Source organism: Thunnus thynnus, chromosome 19, assembly GCF_963924715.1.
Source record: "Thunnus thynnus chromosome 19, fThuThy2.1, whole genome shotgun sequence".
NCBI classification, from domain to species: Eukaryota; Metazoa; Chordata; class Actinopteri; order Scombriformes; family Scombridae; genus Thunnus; species Thunnus thynnus.
This window is the reverse complement of record NC_089535.1, coordinates 11,907,934-11,931,349: the sequence shown is the minus strand read 5'-3', so window position 1 is coordinate 11,931,349 and position 23,416 is coordinate 11,907,934. Positions and strand designations below refer to the sequence as shown.

Sequence of the window (23,416 nt, the reverse complement as noted above, 5' to 3'; positions counted from 1 at the left end):
GAGCGCTGAAACTGGAAATTATGGCTTAAAATTCTAGGAGAGATTATATCATTTTTTAAAAATCTCCATCCTGGTGTCAAACATGCTATGCAGAGGAGATGTTTAAAAACCTGTAAACCCCTTCACAGCAGTTTCTTGATGATGATGATCTTGATTAACTTTTCTAACCAACAGGGAAATTGGTTTGCAGTGTGGGCACAAAATTTATGATCATACACGATTAAACAATCAAAAGCAGTCCACACATGAAAGACATCTACAGTAAATAGTACACAATACTTCAACTCAGAGCACGAAGACGTCGGCCCGATGGATGGACCTAAAGCTCACTGAACAATGGGAGTTGTGGATGAAGTAATAAGTATAAATAATAAGCAGCAGAGGGATCAAGGTATTTCTTTTAGGCCGTTCACCAAGCATTACCCAACTTGATAACAACGATGTACAACAGAGCGCATGCCCTGCATAACTCAAGTGCTGGACTGGAAACGTAGGCAAGAGTTTTAGCGTCATAAGAAACTGGAAACCTTTGTTATAATCTCATCAGCTGAGTCAGTGACACTTGTAAATTCTGACTCACTGTCATGGAAGGTGCAATAAAAAAAACATGGCCCAAGTTATCTGTACAGTCAGAAATGTTAAAAGGAGAGGAAGGATGGCAGGGGAATAAGATAAGCTTTGGGTCAGTCAGAAGATAGCCAGTCTATATACTCCTCAAGAGGCCAGTGCTTTACGTATTTTGCTGTAATCTCAGTTCCTACCTCTAAAATTGAATAAAATCATAACCAATCCTACAGGAAACACGACAGGGCTGCCCCATTTATCCACAATTATTTGCACCTGCAATCAAACTGTAGGTATAGGCCATTATGTTGATTTATCCGGAGGACGTGTTATATATATTTCTGAAACCATTAACCTGAAAAATAATTCAGATTTGCAAAAACTTTTTTTCTCTCCAACAGGACCATGGACCTAACTGATGTGATTTGTTGGTATTACTGGTGATGGGTGCAGTTGACTGAAACTGGTATTACTGTAACATTTTCACTATTATCACAGTGAAAGTAATGTGTTGATTTCAAAGCAATTATTTGTGATTTGCAAAAACTTTTGCTATATCAACCCTCTGCAAACTGTTAATAATAGTAGTTATTTTATAAGAATAGTAACCCTGTTAGCAAACCACAGTAAAAAACCTACTGCAATTTAAAAAAAAAAGAAGAAACAAATAGGTTTATTATGGGAACAAAGGAACTGGCAGAGCTTACACGGCACAAACAAACAGATTAAAGGATTTGGGATGTTAATAGCTGGATAGGTCTTCTATGTACTGCTCCATTTCAGGAGGAGGTAAGGCTTCTCAACCAGCACAGTAAACACATAGCTCACCACAAATGTGAGCACCAGGTGGCCAAGGAACAGGTACATCTAAAAAAGAGGGCAGACATATATACATTGATTTTAAAAGGGCATAAAGAAACACAGCCAAATAATGGTAAAATTTTAAACATCTCAGCATTAAGCTTAATGAAATGGAATGAAATTGACTGTGGAAAGCACTTACAAAGTTGATATCTGTGTAGTGGATTGGGGTCTCTTGTAGGCCGATGTAGAGGATGATGAAGACAGGGTGTGTCAGATAGCAGGCAAAACTGATGTTGGAAAGAGGAACCCAGAAACCCAATGACAAGAGGCTCTGGATGAAGCCTGGAGAATGAGAAAGAATATGAGAAACACGGTATTTGTATTTGTATCCATATTTATTGAACCAAACAATTAATTTGTTTTTGTATACTGCAGAGAAGTAGGTAAGTAGGTGAGGCTTAATACTCCAAATTGTGTGTGTTTTTTTTTTTATTTATCATATTGGCATTGCTATTTTTGAAGTATGAAATCATTAAATAGCATGTTAATGTAAATGAGCAAGAGGGGAAGGTGCCCACTTGTAGCTCTGGCTTTGCTAAGTAGCTGATATTATAGTGTAGCAATCATTCAACAAGACTTTTTCTAAAGTTAAAATGCATTTAAATATTTTTTTAAGTTTTTGAATATTAAACGCCATTTTCTGAGTAAGGTATTTGGTCTTCCTGCTCTTGGTTTACCTCCATAGCCTTCCTCACAGGCCAGTATGATCCAGGTTACAGCCAGAGCCCAGAGTGGTCTGTGCAGTCCCTGGTAGAGGGCATGTGGCACCGATGGATAGGCTGGGGTCTCCCTGAGGATGTAGGCCAATCCAACCAACACAGCCATGAGAGACAGACAGCAGAACCAACCAAGTGCTGCCTGCCACTGGAGCAACAGCAAGACATGGTGAGCATGTAAGTGTGGCGGCAGCTTAGTGGCTTCATAATATCACAGAAGAACATACTGTATGTTGTTTTCAAATTTACTCAAAAAAGGATTCGACTGTGTGAAGTGATGCTGTGAGATCTGCATCAGATGTTCTCACCTTTTGCTTTAACAGCTGATTTTTCTTTGTTGTCAGGTATATTCCAGTCAAGATTCCTATTAAAAATGGCCCATATCTGGTGTAGGGTTTCACATAGTAATACAAGACATAATTCTCAGATGTCCTGCAATATAAATGAACAAACACATAAAACCAAAAACAATTTGGATAACAGGAAAATAAATGTTTAGTTGACAGCATTTATTCTCTTTCACATTATATTTAAAGTACAAAGTAAAGCAGTTACTTGACAGCAAAGCCACCTTACACTAAGACCAAGAAAGTGGATCACATCACTCCAGTTCTCAGATCTTTACACCGGCCTCCTGTCTGTCAAAGAATTGATTTTAAAATACTTCTGCTGGTGTGTAAAGCACTGAATGATTCAGGGCCAAAATACACTTCCACACTTCTCAAAGCATCTGGGACAGGACTACTTACTGTCCCCAGAGTCAAAACTATACTCGGAGAAGCACCGTTCAGCTTCACTGCACCACACATCTGTAAAAAAACTCCCAGAAAACTTGAGCCACTGCCTTTTATTAAGTTAAATATGGGACTATTTATTCATATCTCGCACTGCACAGTTGCTGCACTGTAATTTTTATTCTCATGTTTAATTTGTTTTATTCTATTTTACCTTATTGTATCTTCAATTTTATTTGACCCCTTTTAAACCTATTTTATATGCCTTTTTACATTGCATTGTGTTTCTTTTCTGAGTGCCTTTAAGTTTTATGTAAAGCACTTTGAATTGCCTGTTTGTTGAAAGGTGCTTTACAAATCAACTTGCCTCTCCGTGCATTTCATATATGTGGTTCCTAAGCTGCTTGCATTAACACTAGATCACCATTACTGAATCTTACAGTGTAGACGGCTGGAAGACTGGCAACTGCAGAAGTGCAGTTATAACAGCACCAGCCAATGTGGTCATCAGCAGGAGGCTTCCTGCCACAACTGCAAACACACCTCTGTTCCTGATAATGAACAGAAGATAGGATGGATAAGATTACAAAACTAGAGTTTTGTCTCATAGGTAGAAATCTAAGGACTAAAATTATTTTGCAATATTTTTAGAATCATATGAAAGGATGTGGACATACAGTCTGTAGAAATAGACCAGTAGAGGAGTGGTGGCATAACACTGGAAGTCAAGAGACAGGTACCATGTCCAAGGAACACACTGGGGAGAGATTGGGAAATAAAATGTTAAAAAAATATAGGTCAGTATGGAGCTACCATATATGTCTAAATTACTGGTTAAACTTACTATCTCATGGACTGGGAGGAGATTGCTAATCAATAGTAAGTTAGCCCACCAGTATGTCTTACAATCCATCAATGTGTCTATAAATGGGAACCAGTAGGGTCCCCACTGGACCACAGAGATAAGGCCAATAGTTAGACACATAATGAACAGATGCAGTGGTTGAATCCTGTGGCAAAGGAAAGACAGAAAAACACTGGTTTAATCATTTTTGGACTTTTAAGTTAGGTTTTATTCCCAAAACAATTACACAGATTATAAGAGCTTCATCTTGTAAACTGATGCATCATCATACCTTTTAATCCTCTTGAAGAGGTAGTCGGCCACCAAACTGGGTCTCAGTTTGTCCTCAGCTCTGTGAATGGAGCCCAGCAGAGACCTGGCACTAAGCAGACCCCTGAAACACAGAAGCTGTTAGAACCAGCAACTTAAAATTCACAGTAATAAGTATTTTTACAGATACACTACATGAAATCCACCACTGATTTAAACTTCATGTGGTTTTAGTCTCACCCCAGCAGTAGGAAGGTATCTACAGCCAGAAAAACAGGCCCACTGATGGTAAACACATACAGAGGGTTGCTTTCAACTGTTTTCTTCCAGTTTTTGTAGTTATCTACAGTAGAGATAAGTCAGTATAAGTGAACACATATATATATGTGAGTAACTGAACATGTAGGTGTGAGTGAGTCTTTAGTAGGCAAGTATAGCTCTGTCATACCTAGGTTGTTTATTACAGGGAACTGTGCAGAGTGTCCACATATAATCCAGAACAGGCTGAGAACACGGATGCCATTCAAGGAGGAGTAGCCTCCTCCTGGGATGGATGAGGAGGTGCTTAAGACACCCTGGCTGGTAGTCTGTAGAGAGAACACCTGAAGGCACCGGTACACGCAGCTTCGAGGAAAACACAGTGATCTGTGGCTGGCGTTGTCTACAAAAGACATTATTCAATGAGGTAACGTCTGAGAATATAAACAAAATCTGCAGAAAGGGGGTTTGGCAGCTGCACTAGTACATCACTTAAGAAATTTTCTTGCACATTTGCAGTACCTTGATATTTGGTTATTGAAAATTTAACTATAGGTCTGTTGTGCCTCAAAATTTTAGGTTTATTTTTCATCTACACTCTGTGGATGATCCTCCAATCAGAGCATCACATTTGTCTTCATCATCTGGTAAATATTTTCAGAAAATGTGTGGGAACATACACTCACACAAAAAAATCTTAATGAAGATTGTACTTACTATTTTCCTCTGATGTGCTACTATTCATTTCGCCACTAGAGGAGCCATTGGACTTCATGGTCCCATAAAGGTTGAGTCCAGAGTTTAAACAGGAAGACTCCACTGTTGGACTGACTTCTCTCTTCCGTTGCCACCTTATTATAGTTGTGAACAGGGTAGCAGCAAGAGGAATTGCTACCATTACACAACACACAAACCTGCAGGAGAAAAGGTCTCTGTTTTAGGTGAAGACTCAGACTGAACATTAAGTTTTTAAAAGACAAAAGCCAAGTGAGGTCCTGAGATGAAGCCCAGGGCACTTTAGAGTTACAAGTACACATGCAGATAAGACAATAGAGAAGGTAAACTCCCAATCAGATACTGACAGGCAGGTGACATCTGATGCATCGGGTGCAATGGTGTTAGACAAGCAGTGAGTCATGATCATCTCCTGAGTGGACTGATTGACCAGGATGGGAGGTAAAGGAGGAATGAGGGGCATCTGACCAAACCGAAATCTCCCTGTTAAAAGATGAAACAAGTAAGACAAAACAAATATTGGAATGACTGAATGATACTGCGATGTATCCAGAGTAATTTAAAAGTCACTGACCATACAGCACCAGCGTTTGTACCTCCTCTTCCTTGCAGGAGTCAGGAACACAAATACCCACAAAGTACTGGAATGTTCCCTATGGGAGTAAAAAATGCTTTGTTCAAGATTTCCTTTTTGTCACCTAATATCTAATTGTCAAGATGATATTCTATCTTATACAACTGCAATTTTTGTTGTTACCTGCTTAAGGAACACTTGGCAGTACTGTCCAGAGAAGGCGGGACTGTGGGCAGAGCGACACTGCTGCAGCAAGCCAGGCTGGTTGGCGTTACCTCCTTCGACATTGCTACCCATCTTCCCAAATGCGTCATACACTGACATGACACACACACAAAAGCACCCCAAAGCAACGCAAACAAGTGCAAATAAAGAAACAATATGACTATGATTGCAAAGTAAGTGTGTTATCTGCTTCCATGATTCAAAATTAATATTTTTTTCTCTTCAAAATTACATTTAAACTTCTCACGGCTTGAAACTCTCGACATCCTGTCAGACCTGAAAATGGGGCTACAAATTCATTCTTCAATTTATGTCAATTACTCAACTTTACAATACCATGCAATGGCTTAAACAATGTAAACATAAAATAATACTCAAAAACTGAAATGAATTTTTTTCACTGAAAATAAATAAATATCACCAATTTGAGCAAGAAATCCTATTTTTACTTGTGCCTATTTCTCAATATCCAAGGCAACACAGGGCTCCCTCTATATTCAAAATCACTGTAATGATAAGATAAATATAAGAAGATTCTCTATGTCACATTCAAAACAGACACTTTTTATTTCGTTGTTGAGGTCATCTCATCCCCATTTTTCATCAAGTTGCCTCAAATGAGTACAGCAGCGCCCCTCTGAGTTGCAACTGCTGGTCAATATCAGTCAGTCTATGTGGTCAAAAGTGGTGCTGCACCCTTACTGAACAGAAGACAGGTGAAGTTCTTTGATTAGCCTGTCAAACAATCAAATGCAGTGATGGTGATGCCATCATGAGCTGTGAAACTGTGAACAGAGATGTCACTGGGAAGTAGTACTAACTAGTTAAATTTGAAGCCAGTCACAACAAACAATAGAAAGTTAATATAATTTAATTAACAACCGCAAGAGCTGGGCTATATTGTTAGCGGTAATAAGTAACTACAAAACTATGGCCCTGTGTAAGTCATGTATTTGATACATGCATTGATACTTTTTGTTGAGCATAAACTTTCATTCTTAACATTCAGTCCTTTTAGTATTTTGTATCGATCACCTGTAACAAGCTACTACTGTATTTTGTAAGCAAAGAAAATATATAAGGAACATGTGTATGTGCATTGTTTCTTTTTGATGTGAATTAGAGCTACAACGATTCATTGATTCATTGATTCATTGATTAGTTACCAACTGGTAAATTAATCGGCAGCTGCTTTGATAAATGATTTATCATTTTGAGTCTTTTTTTTAAGAAGAAAATGTCCAAATTCTCTGATTTCAGCCTCTCAAATGTGTTTTTTATTTAGTCTTCTATGATAAATGATGGTGACTATGATGACTGTTGGTTGGAATAAAACATTTGAGGACGTCAGCTCGGAAAACAGTCATTTTTCACTTTTTTCTGACATTTCGTAGACCAAACAACTAAATGATTAATCGAGAAAATAATTGACAGATTAATCAGTCATGTAAATAATCTTTAGTTGCAGCTGTTGTCTAAAAGTTTACTGATTTAAATGCCATCTGGTTTGTTGCATTACAACACAGTGGAGCGGTACAGCAAAGCCTTTAAATTTTTTTTATGTTGTTGATAAAGTGACACATCTTTGGCCTATTTTATACTTTATTTATTTAGATGGCCTGTCTGACTTGTCTTCTAAATCACTACATTGCTAAAATAAGCGCTCTGTTTTTAGGGTTCATTTAACTGGCCCTTCTAATAGAACAGCTGGCCCCTGTAATTTAAATTGGCCAGAACCACCGCTGTCTTAAACTTACTGCAAATGAACAAGTGACTACAAATAAACACACAAAAAAGGCTGTCAAACACTTACTGAGAACAGCATATTCCTTTGGCCTGTCCTGGTTAATTTCTTGGAGGAAAGTGTCGGTATCCATTATACATCTTTGAGACACATTCAAGGCCTGTGTTTTTCCCAGCACTGCACTACAACCTGCAAACAGAAGCAACGCCACCCAACCCAGAGCCATTATAGGACTGACTACATCTTTTTGGTGGAGAAGGTGTTTTAAATAACATAGGAGAGGACACGTCATTAAGGAGAACCTTGCATGAAATTCATCTTTCACGGGCTGGATTGAAAAACTGCCCTGGAAACTGTGGATCGTCCCCACCTGGTTTTCTATATCAGGTGTGAAAAGGATTCGGTTACATGAGGATGAGAGGCTGACAAAAAAGACCCAGGCTGTGATGTCACCACTCAGGATCAACATAATTAGAGTGCGAGACTTAATGATGGCTACACCTTAAGAAAAGTCAGTGCAGGGTACCACTTAGATGCCAGATGTCTTACAATAATATCAGTCTAATTATATTTGATCTTTCCTGTGAGTTCACGCACATTTTAAATAGCCTTAAATAAGCAACACACACAGCTGGAAAACCTCATCTACACAGTTTCAAACATTACATTTTTTACAACATTTGTCTCAAGTTAAATGATGGGATAAGTTGCACTTCAGATAGTCCAGTAACTGAAATAAAATCAGCCTTGGCCACTAGAGGGTGAGCTTGTCCTGAAAAACCAACATAACGGACCATGACTTTTTATAACTGGCAACAGGAAGGGACACAACATACACACTTTATGATGCAGTTATGTTTCAATTCTAATTTTTGTGTTCATGCTAAAGAGAAGAGATAACTGCTTTGTTATACAGCTCTTGACCATCTGTTTTAGTTACGATAAGGAAGTCGTTAGAGTGAGTTGTTTTACTACACTTACTTTTTTGTACTTTTCTTATAAAGCATCATCATATTAGAAGTTAGAAAAGAGGTACAAGTGTTATCATTGTTGCATTTTTTTACCTGTTGGTGGTGAAAATATTTAAAACTCTAATTGCCACGGTGCTGCTGTTGTCAAACATTGGAATCATCTTCCCCAATCCCTCAGATTATCTGAATCTTTGGACTGTTTTAAACTGCTTCTAAAAATCCATCTTTATTTGCAAGCCTTTTTATGGATCTCCATCTCTGTCTTATGTTTTTACTTGTTTCAGTTTGGTCTGTTTCTCATTGTGCTGTGGTCTGCTGTGTCATATGTTTTTGTTCTTTCTAGTTTGATCTGTTTCTCATCGTGCTGTGTTTTATATTGTAATTCATTTTGCTTTATTTATTTATTCGTTCATATTTTTCCTGTGTGTGTGTGAAGCACTTTGTAATTGCATGTTTTAAAAAGTGCTATATAAATAAAGCTTTACTTACTTACTGTCTCCTAAAAAATATCTTTACAAACTGCTAAATCATCTTGCAAAATATGTTGTAACACAAAAGTCACTTGTGCCCCGGATTATGTTCACTGCCAACGTTTCTTTCCAGCCCAAAATGTATTAAATTGTTCTGTGACATAGACCATGTAGGAAGTGTGGTTGAGGTGGATGGTGGGTGTGCAAAGCATAGGACTTAGATACTGGGGAACCCGGATGTGTCTTGCATGCGGTCAAGTATAAACAACTAAAAAGAAGCATTACTTGTTTTTTGGTTCCTTGGTGTCAGTGCAAAACAAGCTGTAAACACAACATTGACATATTATCACCATATAAAGTTGTTTAGTGAACATGTTAGCAAACAGCTGTCTACACATCCAGCAGTCACGGAGAAACATTAGCATTTATTTAGAGGCATGTTTCAGGTCACCTGACAAATTGAAATCTTATATCCACTCTCCTTTTAGCTCTGTATTCATCTATACCAACTCCTGAAGGAAATGTCTGGCTTTTAAGCTGCTAAATGCTCCACCAGCTAGTCGCTAACTTTGTCTGTCCAACAGTGGATTTATCAGAGTGTTTTTGCTGAAAACATCAGCAAAATTAAATAAAGAAATGAGAGTGGTGAGACTGAACCAAAACCACCAAACCAAACCAAAACAGTAAAGAAAAACCAAAGCTATGAGCTTAAAGATGCAAAAACACTCAGCAGAGCTGACGGCAACTGCAGAGTGGAGTGATAATTTTCTAATTCTCTTCCTTTTCTCATTACACATAGTCATTTGATCCATCTACCCATAAAGATATTGAATAGTGCAGCTTTAAGGTTTGGGAGAGGTCAAAAACAGCGCTATGCAAGCATGAGCATGAATGATCATGAGAGGATTTCTGTTATATTTCCATAGGAAGAGCTGATGTCTCATGTGCAGTCGACATCAGATCTTGCCCTTGGCAGGTTTCATCTTTTATTGACATAAAGAACAGCGTTGTACACGAGCATCAGAAATTTCTAAAAACAGCAGCAGCAGCAGCAGCAGCAGCAGCAAGACACATTCTAACCAACAAACAATTCACAGACTGCTTCTCGCATGCAGTTTTACAGCGCAAAACAATTAAAGTCTTATTGTCAGAATAGAAAAACTACTGTCCCAAAGTGAATGATGGATTTTAGAAATGCTTGGAAGAAAGAAAGCAATGGGAAACAATCTTAGAGGCAGCTTTCTTATGTCAAAGTTATTGTTCGTTTAACTGCACTGGGTTGTTTTGTATGAATCATTCAGGTTCACAGCCAAGGTTACATTCTTCAGTTTAGATGTTAATCCCAGTGCAATTCCTGTCAATAAACATTCATTATGACTTCACATTAAACCAAAGAACCACAAACTGAAGGAATGTAAAAAGTAAAACAAAAACATTGTCTTGAAATGGCAGTTGTAATATGCTGTTAAGAAGACTGCTGTTAAAAGAAAGGCAAGTGCTTAGTATCTCATATTCTAAATATTCAGGTAAATAAACACTTATAAGTGAGTTTAATCACAAAGAGCTGCCATATATATATATATATATAGATATATATATGTATATATATATATATATTAAGACAGGAATGACGTTGTGAAACATAAAAAAGTTTCACGCACCTTTACAAGATACCTTTTTTAAAAAGCAAATTAAAATTTTGGCCCATATGTTTTTCTTTAGGAGACATCTGTTTTTGATGTGAAGTGTTTGACATAATTATTCACAAAATCAGGAGCTTTAAACTAATTTCAAAATTATTTATTTTCAATTTTTGTTGTGTGTTCATTTGATATGCAAATGATAATAACTTGGACAAGGCGATAACGAAAAGCAGCTGAAAATAGGCTTCATCTTCAACTGATTGTCCTGAAGTCATCTGATGTTTAATGTAAGCTTTTGCTCACATATTTATGCAAAGATTTAGTTTTAGGATCAATCGTTTCAGAATGTATTAGAAAGCAGAACAAAGCCAGGGTTGTATTGTAATAGAGAAGCCAAGGGAGAAATGTTAGTTAAAAAATAAAGAATGTTTGATGCCAATCTTCCTCTCAACTTTTAAGTACAAATAGAAGATGTCAGGTGTGACCTGTACTGGGGAAACCTCAGGCTCCCAAAATGTTTGTATATGTTTATTTTTTTTTCTTTCAGACATTCGTTGGACGTTAGCAGCATTGTAAATTCAGAACACTGCTGACTGTATGAGGATTAATCCCATTACAACAATATATCCATACATTATCTAGTCCTAGTGAGAAGACACCAATGGAAACAGTTTAAAATAAAAAGCTCTTCTATAAAAAAGATCTATTCAAGGCCTATAGAAACATCTATGTGTATACAAAAAACTATCTTCAGTTCACTTAAAGACACATAAAGTGACTTTGACATTCTGTATATTACATATTTTTGTGAGTATATTGTATACATATTGTAGTACGCTACATGTACATTATGTATATACAGTATAACCACAGTTGTTTACAAGTTTTACAAACTACAACATTTTGCTTTAGATGGAATGGTTAAAAAGTGTGTCCCTCTCACTTCTCGGCCGCACTTAGTCTCTTTGACTTTATGAACGCCATCCCATGTGTCCTCATGTGAGTATTCAGGTTTCCCTCAGTTTCAAACAGTTTCCCGCACACTTTGCATTTGGTATTTGGTGTCCCGTCATTGTTCTCATCTGTAACATCTAACTGGTTCTCTCTCTGACTCTCATCATCGTCCTTGCCCCGTCCATTGTATCGGCCAAGACCCTGCGGCTCCTTCAGCCGATGGACGATAAAGAGGTGTCGGGCCAGCGAGCGGTGGGAGGTGTAGCAGAGGCCGCACTCCTGACACTGGTAGGACGAGCCATCAGACTTGTGCTGGGGAATGTGCTTGTGGAAAGCGGCGATGTCCTCAGTGGTGAAGCCACAGACGGCACACTTGTGAACTTTAAGGATGTTCACCTTGAGCCTCTTCAACGGCTGTGAGTCAGAGCCTCTGGAGTGTAACCCCTCATCCTCTTGTGGCTTCCTCTTGGGGCTGAGAGTCTGAAGAGGAGATTAAAAGGATGGGTTAGAAATGACGGTAGAGTTATGAAATTCACTTGAAAGGTAAAATGATTCAATGTATGTTTGCAAATTTGTGCCACGGTACCGTTTCCTTGTCAGGTAAAACATCCATATTATCAGAGTTTGCAGTCTTCCCCTCGGGGTCTTTGACTCCATGCATCAGCTGAATGTGCTGATCCAGCAGCACTCTTTTAGTGAACGGCTGACTGAGAGCTGGACAGTGCCTATTAAAGTGCAAAAAAATAACAATTATAACTTATAACTCCTTGCAAGCTGATTTTGTCTTCTTTTATTTGCATATGCACATTTGCATGCATTTTTTAGTAAACAAGTATTAAAGACAATTGAAGATTTTCACTTTGAAGTGTACTGTATTTAAGCTAGGTGAAGTGTAAACTGATGCAGGGATCCAGTGTTTAACTGGTGCTCTGCTACCACGCCAACTGCAATTATATGCAACCCCCACATGGACAAGAACATGCATGGTTTTCGCACTGGACTTTTGTTCTGTGAATCTTTGCAATTACGTAATTACGGCTGCCACAAGTATCCAGTGTACACCTCTTAAAATTTGAAACATCATGGTCTGTTGTCACGCCAACTGCAATTATGGGCTCATTGGTTTGTAGCCCCCGAGCCATCACTTCCTTTTCCGCCTCCTTCAAAAACACACTTGTAACCAGATGTTCTTTTAAAGATAAAGAGGAAAAGGACGCAAGTAATAACATGTGCTTCATGGCAACATGCAGCTGCTGTGAAAGTTTCATCATGTGCGACGTTTTACTGCAGGAGCAACTTGTGTGCTTGCCAATTTGTCCACGTTGGCAACTCCCACATGCACAAGAACACAATTTGCTTGAGTATAAATTAATTGTTGCAGAGAGTGTGCACGAAGCTGTGGAGGATATGGCTTGCATTTGGTGTGGGGACCATGCGGAGCCCTTAAGGATCAGTATGTGTACTCACGGGCAGGTGTAGACCTTACGCAGGCCCTTGTGTTTGAGACGGTTATGTCGGCAAAGACTGTGGGAAGAACTGAAGGACTTGTCGCACTGTCGACATGGGTGCTTCTTCAGTATCTGAAATATGAGAGGGAGAATACATAAGATACCTGAAATAAAGATGAGTAAGAACATGTTATGTGTTCCGTTTCAGACATTCACCTTGCCATGGTCGCGCCTCATGTGAGCCACAAAGACCTCCCTGGAAGCGAAGAGGGTATTGCAGTCTCCACATGTGTATCCTGAGCCAGGAGGGTTCTTGAGGTCGGTTGAGCAGTTAGTTTTCTTTAGTGGTGAAGGTGAAGGCCTCTTTTCCCCCTTGTCTCGAACATTGAGATTTCCTCCATCTTTGTTGTTATTACTGGGGCCGTTGCTGTTGCTGCTGTTTGAATTAGTAGGCTTGGCGCTGAGAGGGAGGTTGATACCCAAGTTTGGTGGACCCTCGATGGTCTTCAGGGTCCCATGGATAGCCTGCAAAGGATCCACACGTGGAATTATAAATACAAATTTTGTGTACATTTTAAGTTTTATAAAGTGCTGGTATTTTAAACCAACTAGAGCAAACTTATTTGATTGGCTTTCAAAACTTTGAAAACTAAAATAGTAATTTAGTGTCACTATTAATTAATAAAAAATGTTAATTAAAATGTTTAGAACAGATTCATTAATCAACTAAGGTGGGATATAAAAAATGGCTTTGATTAACAAGAATGTCTCGAAATGACTGGCTTTCCATGCATACCTTGATATGGTCCAACATGAGCTGTTTTTGGGCGTAGTGCATGGAGCAGTCGGGGCATTTGAACACTGAAACTTTATGGTTGACGATGTGCTGGTCAAAGTGTGTGTAGAGCAGGGACTGCAGAGTGAAGACGGTATCACACATGGAACACTTATATATCACCCTGAAAGACAGAAAAAAATCACTCTGAGTTTGCTGCAAGATATAAGAGACTTAATTTATATACAAAGAAAAAAAATGTGAAAACTGAAGTGTTTAGATAAATTCCACTTATTTTCAAGCAAATGTTAAAGTATCTTTTTCTTTGCACAAAACATGAAGCCATTAATAAACAGTTGCATTTATCTTTATCCAAATCTGTTGGAAAGGCAGTGTATCACCAATGCCTGTATCTCTAAACAAACTTTTAGTTTTAGATCAGAGTATTTGGAAATACGTGGTCCAGTTCATTGCCATCAGACATCTCAGTTTAGGGCAAAAACACCTGCCCCTGAACACCTGAATCATCAGTAGTGCCTAAAGATGGACAGTATGTAAGTCAGTGAAAGGTTGCTGTGTGGAAAAAAACAAGCCCAAGTAAAGCCACCATGTCTAAAACCCACAAATCCTGCTACTGACGAAGCAGCAAGCAGATTTTCCTCAGAAAAATGAATTGGACATGGGTATTAAGTTACATTGTGTTTAGATGTTTGAAAGGAAGAGTGCGTAGATGTGTGTTGATGTGTATGTGTGCAGTTGGCAATTCTTTGAGGAAAATGTACGTGCATAAAGTATATATTGCATACTGGTCATTTTAAACTTTACTTCTAAATGTGCAATACACTTTGTTGAATTCTGTCTTTAGCAGAATATTGAATTACAATAGATTTGGTTGGTATAACATTATATAAATCATGTTAATCAGTGTTTACAGTGTTTTTGATTGTACATACAGCATGTGACAACCTACTTGGGCTCTCCTGCTTTCACTCCTGGATGCTGTGTGTATGCATGGGAGTGTGTGCCAGGTGCAGACTTGAAGGCCATCGGGCAAAGAGGACATTTATAGAAGACCTCACAGTGATTACTCTGGATGTGAGACTTAAGAGTTGCAACATCAGCGAAGATCACACTACAGTGGATACAGCTGGAGGGAGAAGTGAAGGAGACAGGAGAGAAAAATGTAAGGATTTGCAAAAGTCAGACTTAAATGAGATTTTAACTCAGCGAAAGTCAATTTAACTCATTCCTCTGACAGAAGCACTTTGCCATTTCTAATTTAGGATTGTCTTTTATAATTTTCTTGATTGGTGACATCAGAGTATAACCAGAAAAGGACAGTGACTTTTCTTTAGGTTGTTATAGACAGAGAGGCATTGAATTTCAGAGTTTAAATCCGTAATGTTCTGCAAGTTTAAATTACAGCTAAAACATAAAAAGATGCCGTATAATGTCACATTTGTATTTTCACAATGCCACACTTGAATCGCTCTAAAAAATATCATTAACAGATGAGAATGCAAATAAATTATAACATTGCAACATTTTAGACAACATTTTAATTTTGATAGATCAGCCTTGGGTCCATAATTGAAGCATAATTGTTTTCAGCTTTTAATGGCCTGGATCTTGGGTGTGTCCATGTAGGAATTGTGACTGTCCATTTTTTCCCCACAAGTTTCATTGTGAATAATATCATTTTCAGTGATATGGTATTGTCAAGCTGAGGCAAACATAATGTAATAATAGCTGTAATTAGAAAATGACATTGTAAGTGGCACTTTGAAGGAAAAGCAAGAGCAAGACTCATTAAAGTCAGAATATGGCCACTTACACTTAAGTTACAAAGGAGGGATGCTACTCAGTGGTAAATATCGTTCTCTGGTTTTCTGTCAGATTTCACTATCAGACACCGGAAGAAATGTTTTGGAAATTAAAACTGAATGAATTTGCTCTCAAACTTTGGAAAATTTATCTCAGCACAAGAGCAGACCAAATGCGAATAAATAACGCCTAGTAGTAGTGACTGACCGGTAGCCGACTCTACGGGTGTAATGCAAGCAGTTCTTGGTGACATGGGACTGGAAGTGGACAGAACGGCAGCTGGCACCACACTCTGGGCAGATGTAAGGAGACTTGTGCTGGTGGATTCGCTGGTGTGACAGAAAGCTGCACTGATTTGGGAGAAGCATTTGGCAGATAGTGCAGGTTTTCTATAATCACAGAGAAGAGGAAATAAAAAAAAATCATGTCATTGTGCTTTATCATGGATATAGAATTGTTGCACCTGGAATATGAGGGGTTACACTTTACATAAAGGATGGTGTGATCCTCCTTGTCATATAAAGTTAAAGGGTCAGGTCAGCAAAAACACAAAAAACATATTGTGTCACTTACATCTAGTGATATCCACATGATAGTACCTTAAAACCAGTAACACTAGAGGTAAGTGATAAAACGTGTTTTGATTGAATTAACTTACTTAAATTAGACTGTACAGAAGATTTATGGCTCTTCATAGCCCACCATGTTGTGTTAATCAATACACCTAACAGTAGTCAAATTGATGTTTTCCCATTTAGAATCCTTTAAAGTAAATTTAACCATAATAAGTTGCAGTTCACAACATACATATACACACCTGCCCATTGGACTCCGGTGCTTGTTGATAGTGCATGGCTAGTGAGCTGTCATCCTGGAACATTTCATTACACTCCAAGCATTTTAGGCTGTGCCTGCAGAGCTTCGATGCATCATCCCCCAAGGGCATGGCTGCCACATGAGGAGCACTGCATGGAGCTGAAATTACTGTAGTTTGGGACCCACTGCTGGCAACTTTTCCTTGGATTTGACCAGTGGGTGCCTGTGCATGAGAGGTGGAGGTGGTGGCAGTGATGTTGGGTGGTCCTGATGAGGGTGATGTGGTTATCATCTGATCTGCAGGGATGGGTTTTAGGATTAGGTGCGAGCACTGCATGACAACTCCTTTGTCCTTGTGCCCCCTGGCATGAGACAAGAGGCTGCATTTGTTGTAGAATACTAGACTTTTGGCACAGTGGTTGCAGGTGACCTCGATCCGTACACTGCGACGTTCATAGTGCTGGGTCAGGCTCTTTTCCAGAGCAAAGGAATCTCCACACTCCAGGCACTTGTAGCCACGAGAGGGTAGAGAGATACAGGCTGAGGTTGGTGGAGAGAGGTTTGGGACATATACAGGGACAGGATTTATGCTGCTCAGGACTTTATTGAAGGCATCCACTACAGAACTTTGAGAGCTGGTGAACACTTGAACCCTGGAGACTTTCTTTGAGGGATGGCCAGCAGGAAGTGAATGCTGTTGTGATTGTTGATGCTGGGATTGTTTGGAGGAGGACAGGGCCCGTTGGAGATCGCAGGCAGCAGAGGACACAGTCTGAGGCAGAAGATTGAGGTTACTAAGATGGACTGTCTTTGACACTAGTTTAGCATTAGCCAGACTGGAGGCAGGTACCATGACAGTCTGTTGCTGGATAGCATTAGCTGCTTTAAGGATGGCACTGCTGGCACTTTGCACTGAGGCAGCGGGGATGACTGTTGCTTTGACTGTGGTGTTGTTAGCCAGCTTCAGGTTGATGACTTGGGAACCGGCTGTTTTGACAGCAGAGACTGGCAGGAAGGCTGTTGCCACAGGTTTAATAGTCATCTGCTTGGTGATTTCAATTGAAGGGCCTCCACTGGTAGCTACTACTGTGGTTGGCAATGAGGACCTTGTGGGAGATGAGAAAATTGCACTGGTGGTAGCCAAGACAGATGGGCTATTGGAATTGTCTCCTTTTTTCAGACCGTCAAGATCAAACTCTGGGAGGACTCGGGTGACAGTGCGCTTGATCTGTCCAGTTGAGGTCTTGATTGTTTTGATCCTGACCTTTGGGATGACCGGGGTGGTGTCTGTACTTGAGGCAGGGGAACCTTTACAGCTACCTTCACTGATGACACTAGAGGGACTGTCCGGTTGTCTTGATAGCAGTCTTTTTGCAAACTCCAGGGCTGACTCCTGTTCATGTGGCTTCTCTGGAGCTTTAGGATTTTCATTTGCCTGGATGGATTCTTTCTGTGTTGTAGAAGAATCCAAAACACCCAAGTCTGTAGCACTTGCCTTTTTGGCACTGAGGGCTGCTATGGCTGCTATACAAGACGAAAGTTTTGCAGAGGACTTGGCTTTGATCTGGGAGATACTGCACACATTACCAAGCCCTGATGGTTCTCCAGCCTCTTTGCATTCCTGACTTTGAGACTTGAGGACAGTTTCCTTGGGTTCCTCCTCCGGCAAACTTGATTTAGGGGTCTTATTAAACTTGGAACCTCCCAAAGTGGCATTGTTGTTGTTTTGGTCTGGTTTTAGGTCTCCGTTTGCTGTGGGCTTAGAAACATTGTCCAAGGATACAGGAGATTTGGGATTCTGCTCCTCTTTCTTAGTAGTGGACCTAAAGAATGACTGACCACCCTGCTTCTCCACTGGGTCATCTACCTCAATCTTATCATCATCATCAAACTCCTCAGCACTTGAAATGGGACTGAACTGATTGAAGGTAGATGATGAGTTGTTAACTGGCTGTCCCTCCTCTCTGGGGACTGTCCATCCATTTTTGGTGTAATGAGTACCAGCTGGTAAAGCTGGCAAGAAGCCATTATGAAGTCCATTACCAATACTAACAGAATGAGGGTGGGGATGGGAGTGGAAATGACCATCCTTCTCTGATGTGGCACCACCATGCTCACTAGTGTCCATGTTTCGAATGTTCTTGACAATGACACTAACACCGACGTCATGTCCTGTTGAAGAGTTGTGGGCATCGTCTTCATTGGTAGTCACCCCACCACTGGGTTGCTTGAGCTGGCCATCATGGTCATCATGGTGACCAGATTCAATAGCAGCTTTAGGATCCACCATGTCGGGGATGTCGAAGGCCGCCAGCAGGTCATCGAAGTCTGGCGTCTTCATATCTCCCATGGTCCTGCCACTGCTCTGATGAGGAGATCACCTGAAAAACACAGATGGAATAGAAAAATAATGAGTAATGTAAGTCATGTTAACTGCAGATTTTTTAAAAACTATATGTAATGATATGATGTGTTCTTCAACATACTATGCAAGATATCATATTTTGGAACGAACCTCTTCTGATCTGATTAGAAAATGTATTAAAGGTAACCAAATTTGTATAGTTATTGCTTGCTTTTGGTCTTGGATAATTTAGTAAGACAGGGAAAAAATGGTTTATTTCTCAACACAATATACCAATACAGTTGATCTTTTGTGATCTGGTGCAGAATGCTCTTTTCATGCCATTCATCTACTTATTAGACTATGAGGTGTCTTGTGTTTAAAGTTGACATTTTAGTCTTATGTTTGTGCAAGATGAAAGCTAATAATATCCATAGATAGTGGTTTCCATAGTGGAAAGGTTCATGTATTTGTGGGTATGAATATGCTTGATAAATGTCATGGCAATTTTCTCTGCAGATCTTAGGATACGTTGTGCGAGCAAAAGATTTGACTTATTCATCAGTCTCTAAAGGTAAGGTGTGATTGACAAATGGCTTTAATCACTAACATCACTATCATTAGTCCCAAATGCCACCTTTTCTTTTGGTCTAGGCAATTCATGTTGAGAGCAGAACCTGCTTAGGTTTAATGCCATTTTAATATGATCCTGTTCATCAGCATTTTGGCTGTTGGGTTTTGATGAAGTTGGAGTGTCACATTGGGTTATGAAGGCAACAATACAAAAATTTGTAATCCTGGAGAAAATCAGACATTTTGGATGATAAGAATAGAAATAATAGTGTCTGTGCCAGTAAATAAAACCAAAACAAACATGCAATCATTCTTCAAAGGAGAAATTTTAATTGAATTTCTGGAATTATTTGATGAGGGAGGGCGAATGTGCATTCCAGTCAGAATGAATTATTAACAGCACTATTCATATTTACCAGACTGCAGACTGTTGACTGTTGGCTGTAATAGAAACAGCTGCACAACACATTTCTTAAAGTTGGAAAAATCATGAACTGATTGCCCAATTAGGCAGTTTGTGAAGGAACAATTACATGAACAAGAAAATGTTGGATGCTGTTGAAAGGAAGGGCAATATACAATACTTTTGTACTACTCCTACACTGCTGACAGTATTGCCAAGTTTGGCCATTGAGCAATAGACTAAAGAAAATGTCAGTAACATTTTATTACAAAAAAAATGAATACCTGCCAACTTGAGTTCATAAAGGTGGTCTCTAATTTATTATCAGTGGAAAGGCTTCTAGTTGTAGTAGTATGTTATCACAAATGTATATCTGATGATAATGTTGTGGCATTATACTTATTTCCAGCTTTGGTAGATGCTCACAATGTTGACTGAGATGGTAAGTATAGGATTTAGGGGTATTTGCTAATTATTACTATATTTTGTTAATTGCTGTATGATTTGTGGTGGTTTTAGGCTCAAGAACTCAAGCTTTAGTTTTGCAATTTCATTTGTTACCACATGGTGTGCCAGTGTCCACACACTGCTCATCCTATGAAATACCATTTTAACCATGACTTAGTCACTGCTTTCTGGTGCTTGATTTTTCATTTATGCATGAGCCAACAGAGCTGAGCCCTCTCTCCTCACTCTTCAAATCAAAATATGCATCACACTGATGAAAAGCTCTTTTGAAAAAAAAAAAGTCCAGCTGACGTATAGTATGTACATACTAGTGTGTACAGTTAGTCCTATTTCTGCCACATTCTCCCTTTTATCAGATAACATCACTGATCCGTTTTAGAGAGAAGCACTTCAGAACCACACGTTGGTCTACATGGGGGGTAGATGTGACATTTTCATGACATTAAATATGGGTACTCAGCAAAACAGTTTCACTCTTCAATCACCACATGATTCGCATTGCTATAATTAAACAAAAGCAAATAGTATACCAGTGCGCCAATTAAATCCGTTTTTGATTTTCTTGAAAAGTTGTTGACAGAAAGTGCAAGGACCGGCATCATGTCCTAAATATATCAGAGAGTTCCTCCTTTAGAATATTATATTTTACGATCTATAATCAGTAGAATGATGGGTCTGGTCTAAATAATTAATACAATATAATATATGAGTTTAGTTGCAATTTTGAGTATTTTTCTTATCTGGGACAGGCACTGAATATAACATATGTTAGCTGAATGCAATATGAAATGTAAATTGAACATGGTGGCAGCAGAGATGGCTTTTGATAATGTGGTATAAGGAATGAGAAGATCTAAAGATGGACTTTTTCAAGCGTACAGGCATCAAGTTTATCAGAAAGAACCAATGACCATAGTTTATTCATGTCAGTGAATTCTGTGAGCAAAATGTTTTATATTATTTAACACAAGAAAAACAAGAACTTTATAATTCCTCGAAAACAAACCAGTCTTTAATTTTTTGATAGTGAGCACTGCAAATAAATGATGATAGGAATGAAATGCACTGTGTCTGTATGTGTTATGCATGTTGGAGACAAAAAGGTACAGTCATGGAGCTGCTCTGCTTGTACATACAGCTAAACCAGTGCTGCTCTTTGATCCAAATGCATGGCGACCACATCTGCACACACACACACACCCACACATACACACAAAGATCCATATCTTGTAGCCTCAGCTTTGGTTTCATTAAGCAACAATCCTCAGTCCAGATGATGGGATAGCTATAATGATGAAGCTAACAAACAAAATGACACAGAGAGGGAGAAATGTTATGGAGGGAAAAGGGCAGGCGAGATATGCAGTGAGGGGGAAAAAATGGCTGCTGAGCTGTGTGAGGCTGCAGCAGACAGAGAAAGGCCTGGTGGAAAGAACAGCTAGTCACAGCCATGACAGCCAGAGCAGCCTGACACAGAAAGTAATGAAGGTTAAACACAGACAAATATGAATAACACACAACACAGAACCTCTCAACAACTCCAGTTTAATACACATGCATCATTACCACCTCAAATCTACACATTGAGTAAGATATCTACAATCTCAGTAAAGTGAATGTAAAATCACAATAGTGGAAACATGCAAGAGAATCAGCCACTCCTCACCCTCTTGCCTCCGTCCCTCTCCAGCCACTAGCCAAACCTTCTTTCCTTCCTTTCTTCCATCCTGCAACAAACACAGTCACAACACTACTAACCCACAAAAAGCCATCCACCCCACCCTGCCTGAGAAAAAAAAAAGTCCTGCTTCTTCACAAATAGGCAAAGGCCCAGAATACAGGGTCAGGTTACATCCAAGGATCTGGTAAGTGGTGGTGGTCCTGGTAAGGATCCTCCTTAGTCATTCTCTGCACCACTAGCAGCACACAGACATATAAACAGACAGATAGATCATGCTCCTGTGTGTGTGTGTGTGTGTGTGCGTGTGTGTGAGGCAGGCTCTAGGCTGCAGATTCACAGACTCCCAGCCAGCCACGTCCCCCTGCACTCGTCCCTTCCCAAATCTTCCTGTTCCCCTCGCTGTGTGAGCCACGCTGCACAGCACGCAGACATCTAGCCGGCGTCGAGCAGCGGCAGGGTCTGTGCCTGTGACATGGTAGCTAGTGGCTGAGCTGTGAAGGGCCGCCATGGAGTAGCCTGGACTATCTATATCCCTCAGTGGAGCACAGAGACGGCATTGTTCCTGTCAGCCCTCAGTCTGCCTCAAACCGGTTTCAGCTGGTTCCGGTCACCCAACATAAAGCCTTGTGCTGCAATACGGCCTCAGAAACACACAGGCAGGAGCAGGGAGCCCAGCTCCCAGGAAACACTGCAACATTTCTCACTAAACTATGTGTATATTGTCATATACATTAAACAAGAACACATAATATTTCATATCAGGTTGAGACATGGTTAAAAGAGAATCCCTGTTCTGGTCCCTTGCACTTGCCATAAAATTAGGCCACAAAAATAACAACAGTGCACAAAAAGAAGTTGTTTGGATGAGCGCAGATACCTTACAAATAAAAAAAAAAACAAGACAAGAGTAAAGAAAATCACAACAATCATTCTATGTTAACAAAACAATGTGTTACATCAGGTAAGATTCATAACATTTAAAGTAAAATGATGTGCAAAATGGTGATTGATGATATTGAAAAGAAGAAGCTAGTTCAGGTAACCATCATGGCAGTTGAGTAGAAGCTCAATCCAGTACCTTGGCCTTTTTCTCAACCAGATCCCTAGTGCTTCCCAGTCACCCCACACATGCTGGTAGTCTGTCCAGTCATGACACCAAATGAAAACAAAACAATTCTAAAAAAAACAAACCAAAAAAACTTGCTTTACATGCAGCCTCCAGCAGCATTACATTCAGCACTGCAATATAAAGACAAGGAATAAAAACCCAGCAGACAATCTGACATGGGCAAACACAAGCCATCCATGCATCTCCCTCCCCAGATTTCCATCAAACACATGCCACCCCTGCTCCCACAGAGACACACATACACATGCACGTTCATGCATATATAGAGGTAAACGTTGCATACCCTTTGTTAGATTTTTTTTCCCCACTCTGAGAGATATTCAAGAAAAAAAAGGTCTTCCTGTAGAGGCCTCAGCACCTGCCTTACTCTGCCCCAGCCATTCCAGCCC

The 23,416-nt window shown here is 39.6% G+C and overlaps 2 protein-coding genes across 2 annotated transcripts; both read right to left on the bottom strand.

Annotated features, from left to right (window-relative positions):
* Nucleotides 1-1,215: 1,215 nt before the first annotated feature.
* On the bottom strand, nt 1,216-9,209 carry oacyl (O-acyltransferase like). The gene is made up of 14 exons (XM_067573952.1): nt 7,598-9,209; nt 5,743-5,876; nt 5,560-5,638; nt 5,333-5,468; nt 4,964-5,164; nt 4,441-4,643; nt 4,233-4,335; nt 4,015-4,116; nt 3,556-3,888; nt 3,319-3,429; nt 2,453-2,576; nt 2,106-2,292; nt 1,568-1,710; nt 1,216-1,431 (listed from the first exon to the last, which is right to left on the bottom strand). The coding sequence occupies exons 1-14, from the start codon at nt 7,995-7,997 to the stop codon at nt 1,327-1,329; spliced, it is 2,361 nt and encodes a 786-aa protein (XP_067430053.1). The 5' UTR covers nt 7,998-9,209; the 3' UTR covers nt 1,216-1,326.
* Nucleotides 9,210-11,139: 1,930 nt separating this feature from the next.
* On the bottom strand, nt 11,140-22,602 carry znf532 (zinc finger protein 532). The gene is made up of 9 exons (XM_067574619.1): nt 21,884-22,602; nt 16,431-18,810; nt 15,821-16,002; nt 14,760-14,936; nt 13,811-13,973; nt 13,231-13,539; nt 13,034-13,146; nt 12,153-12,291; nt 11,140-12,046 (listed from the first exon to the last, which is right to left on the bottom strand). The coding sequence occupies exons 2-9, from the start codon at nt 18,777-18,779 to the stop codon at nt 11,552-11,554; spliced, it is 3,927 nt and encodes a 1,308-aa protein (XP_067430720.1). The 5' UTR covers nt 18,780-18,810; nt 21,884-22,602; the 3' UTR covers nt 11,140-11,551.
* Between the last annotated feature and the right edge of the window lie 814 nt (nt 22,603-23,416).

Excerpts from the sequence above, each read along its gene's own strand:
- oacyl (XM_067573952.1), bottom strand. The coding sequence starts at position 7,997 with ATGTTGATCCTGAGTGGTGACATCACAGCCTGGGTCTTTTTTGTCAGC. Across the intron at positions 5,877-7,597 it reads AAAGGAATATGCTGTTCTCA|TGTATGACGCATTTGGGAAG; the intron begins GTAAGTGTTTGA and ends GTGTCATGTCAG. Across the intron at positions 4,336-4,440 it reads CCCTGTAATAAACAACCTAG|ATAACTACAAAAACTGGAAG; the intron begins GTATGACAGAGC and ends TCTCTACTGTAG.
- znf532 (XM_067574619.1), bottom strand. The coding sequence starts at position 18,779 with ATGGGAGATATGAAGACGCCAGACTTCGATGACCTGCTGGCGGCCTTC. Across the intron at positions 16,003-16,430 it reads CACCGGAGTCCAATGGGCAG|AAAACCTGCACTATCTGCCA; the intron begins GTGTGTATATGT and ends CTGTGATTATAG. Across the intron at positions 13,147-13,230 it reads TGAGGCGCGACCATGGCAAG|ATACTGAAGAAGCACCCATG; the intron begins GTGAATGTCTGA and ends CTCATATTTCAG.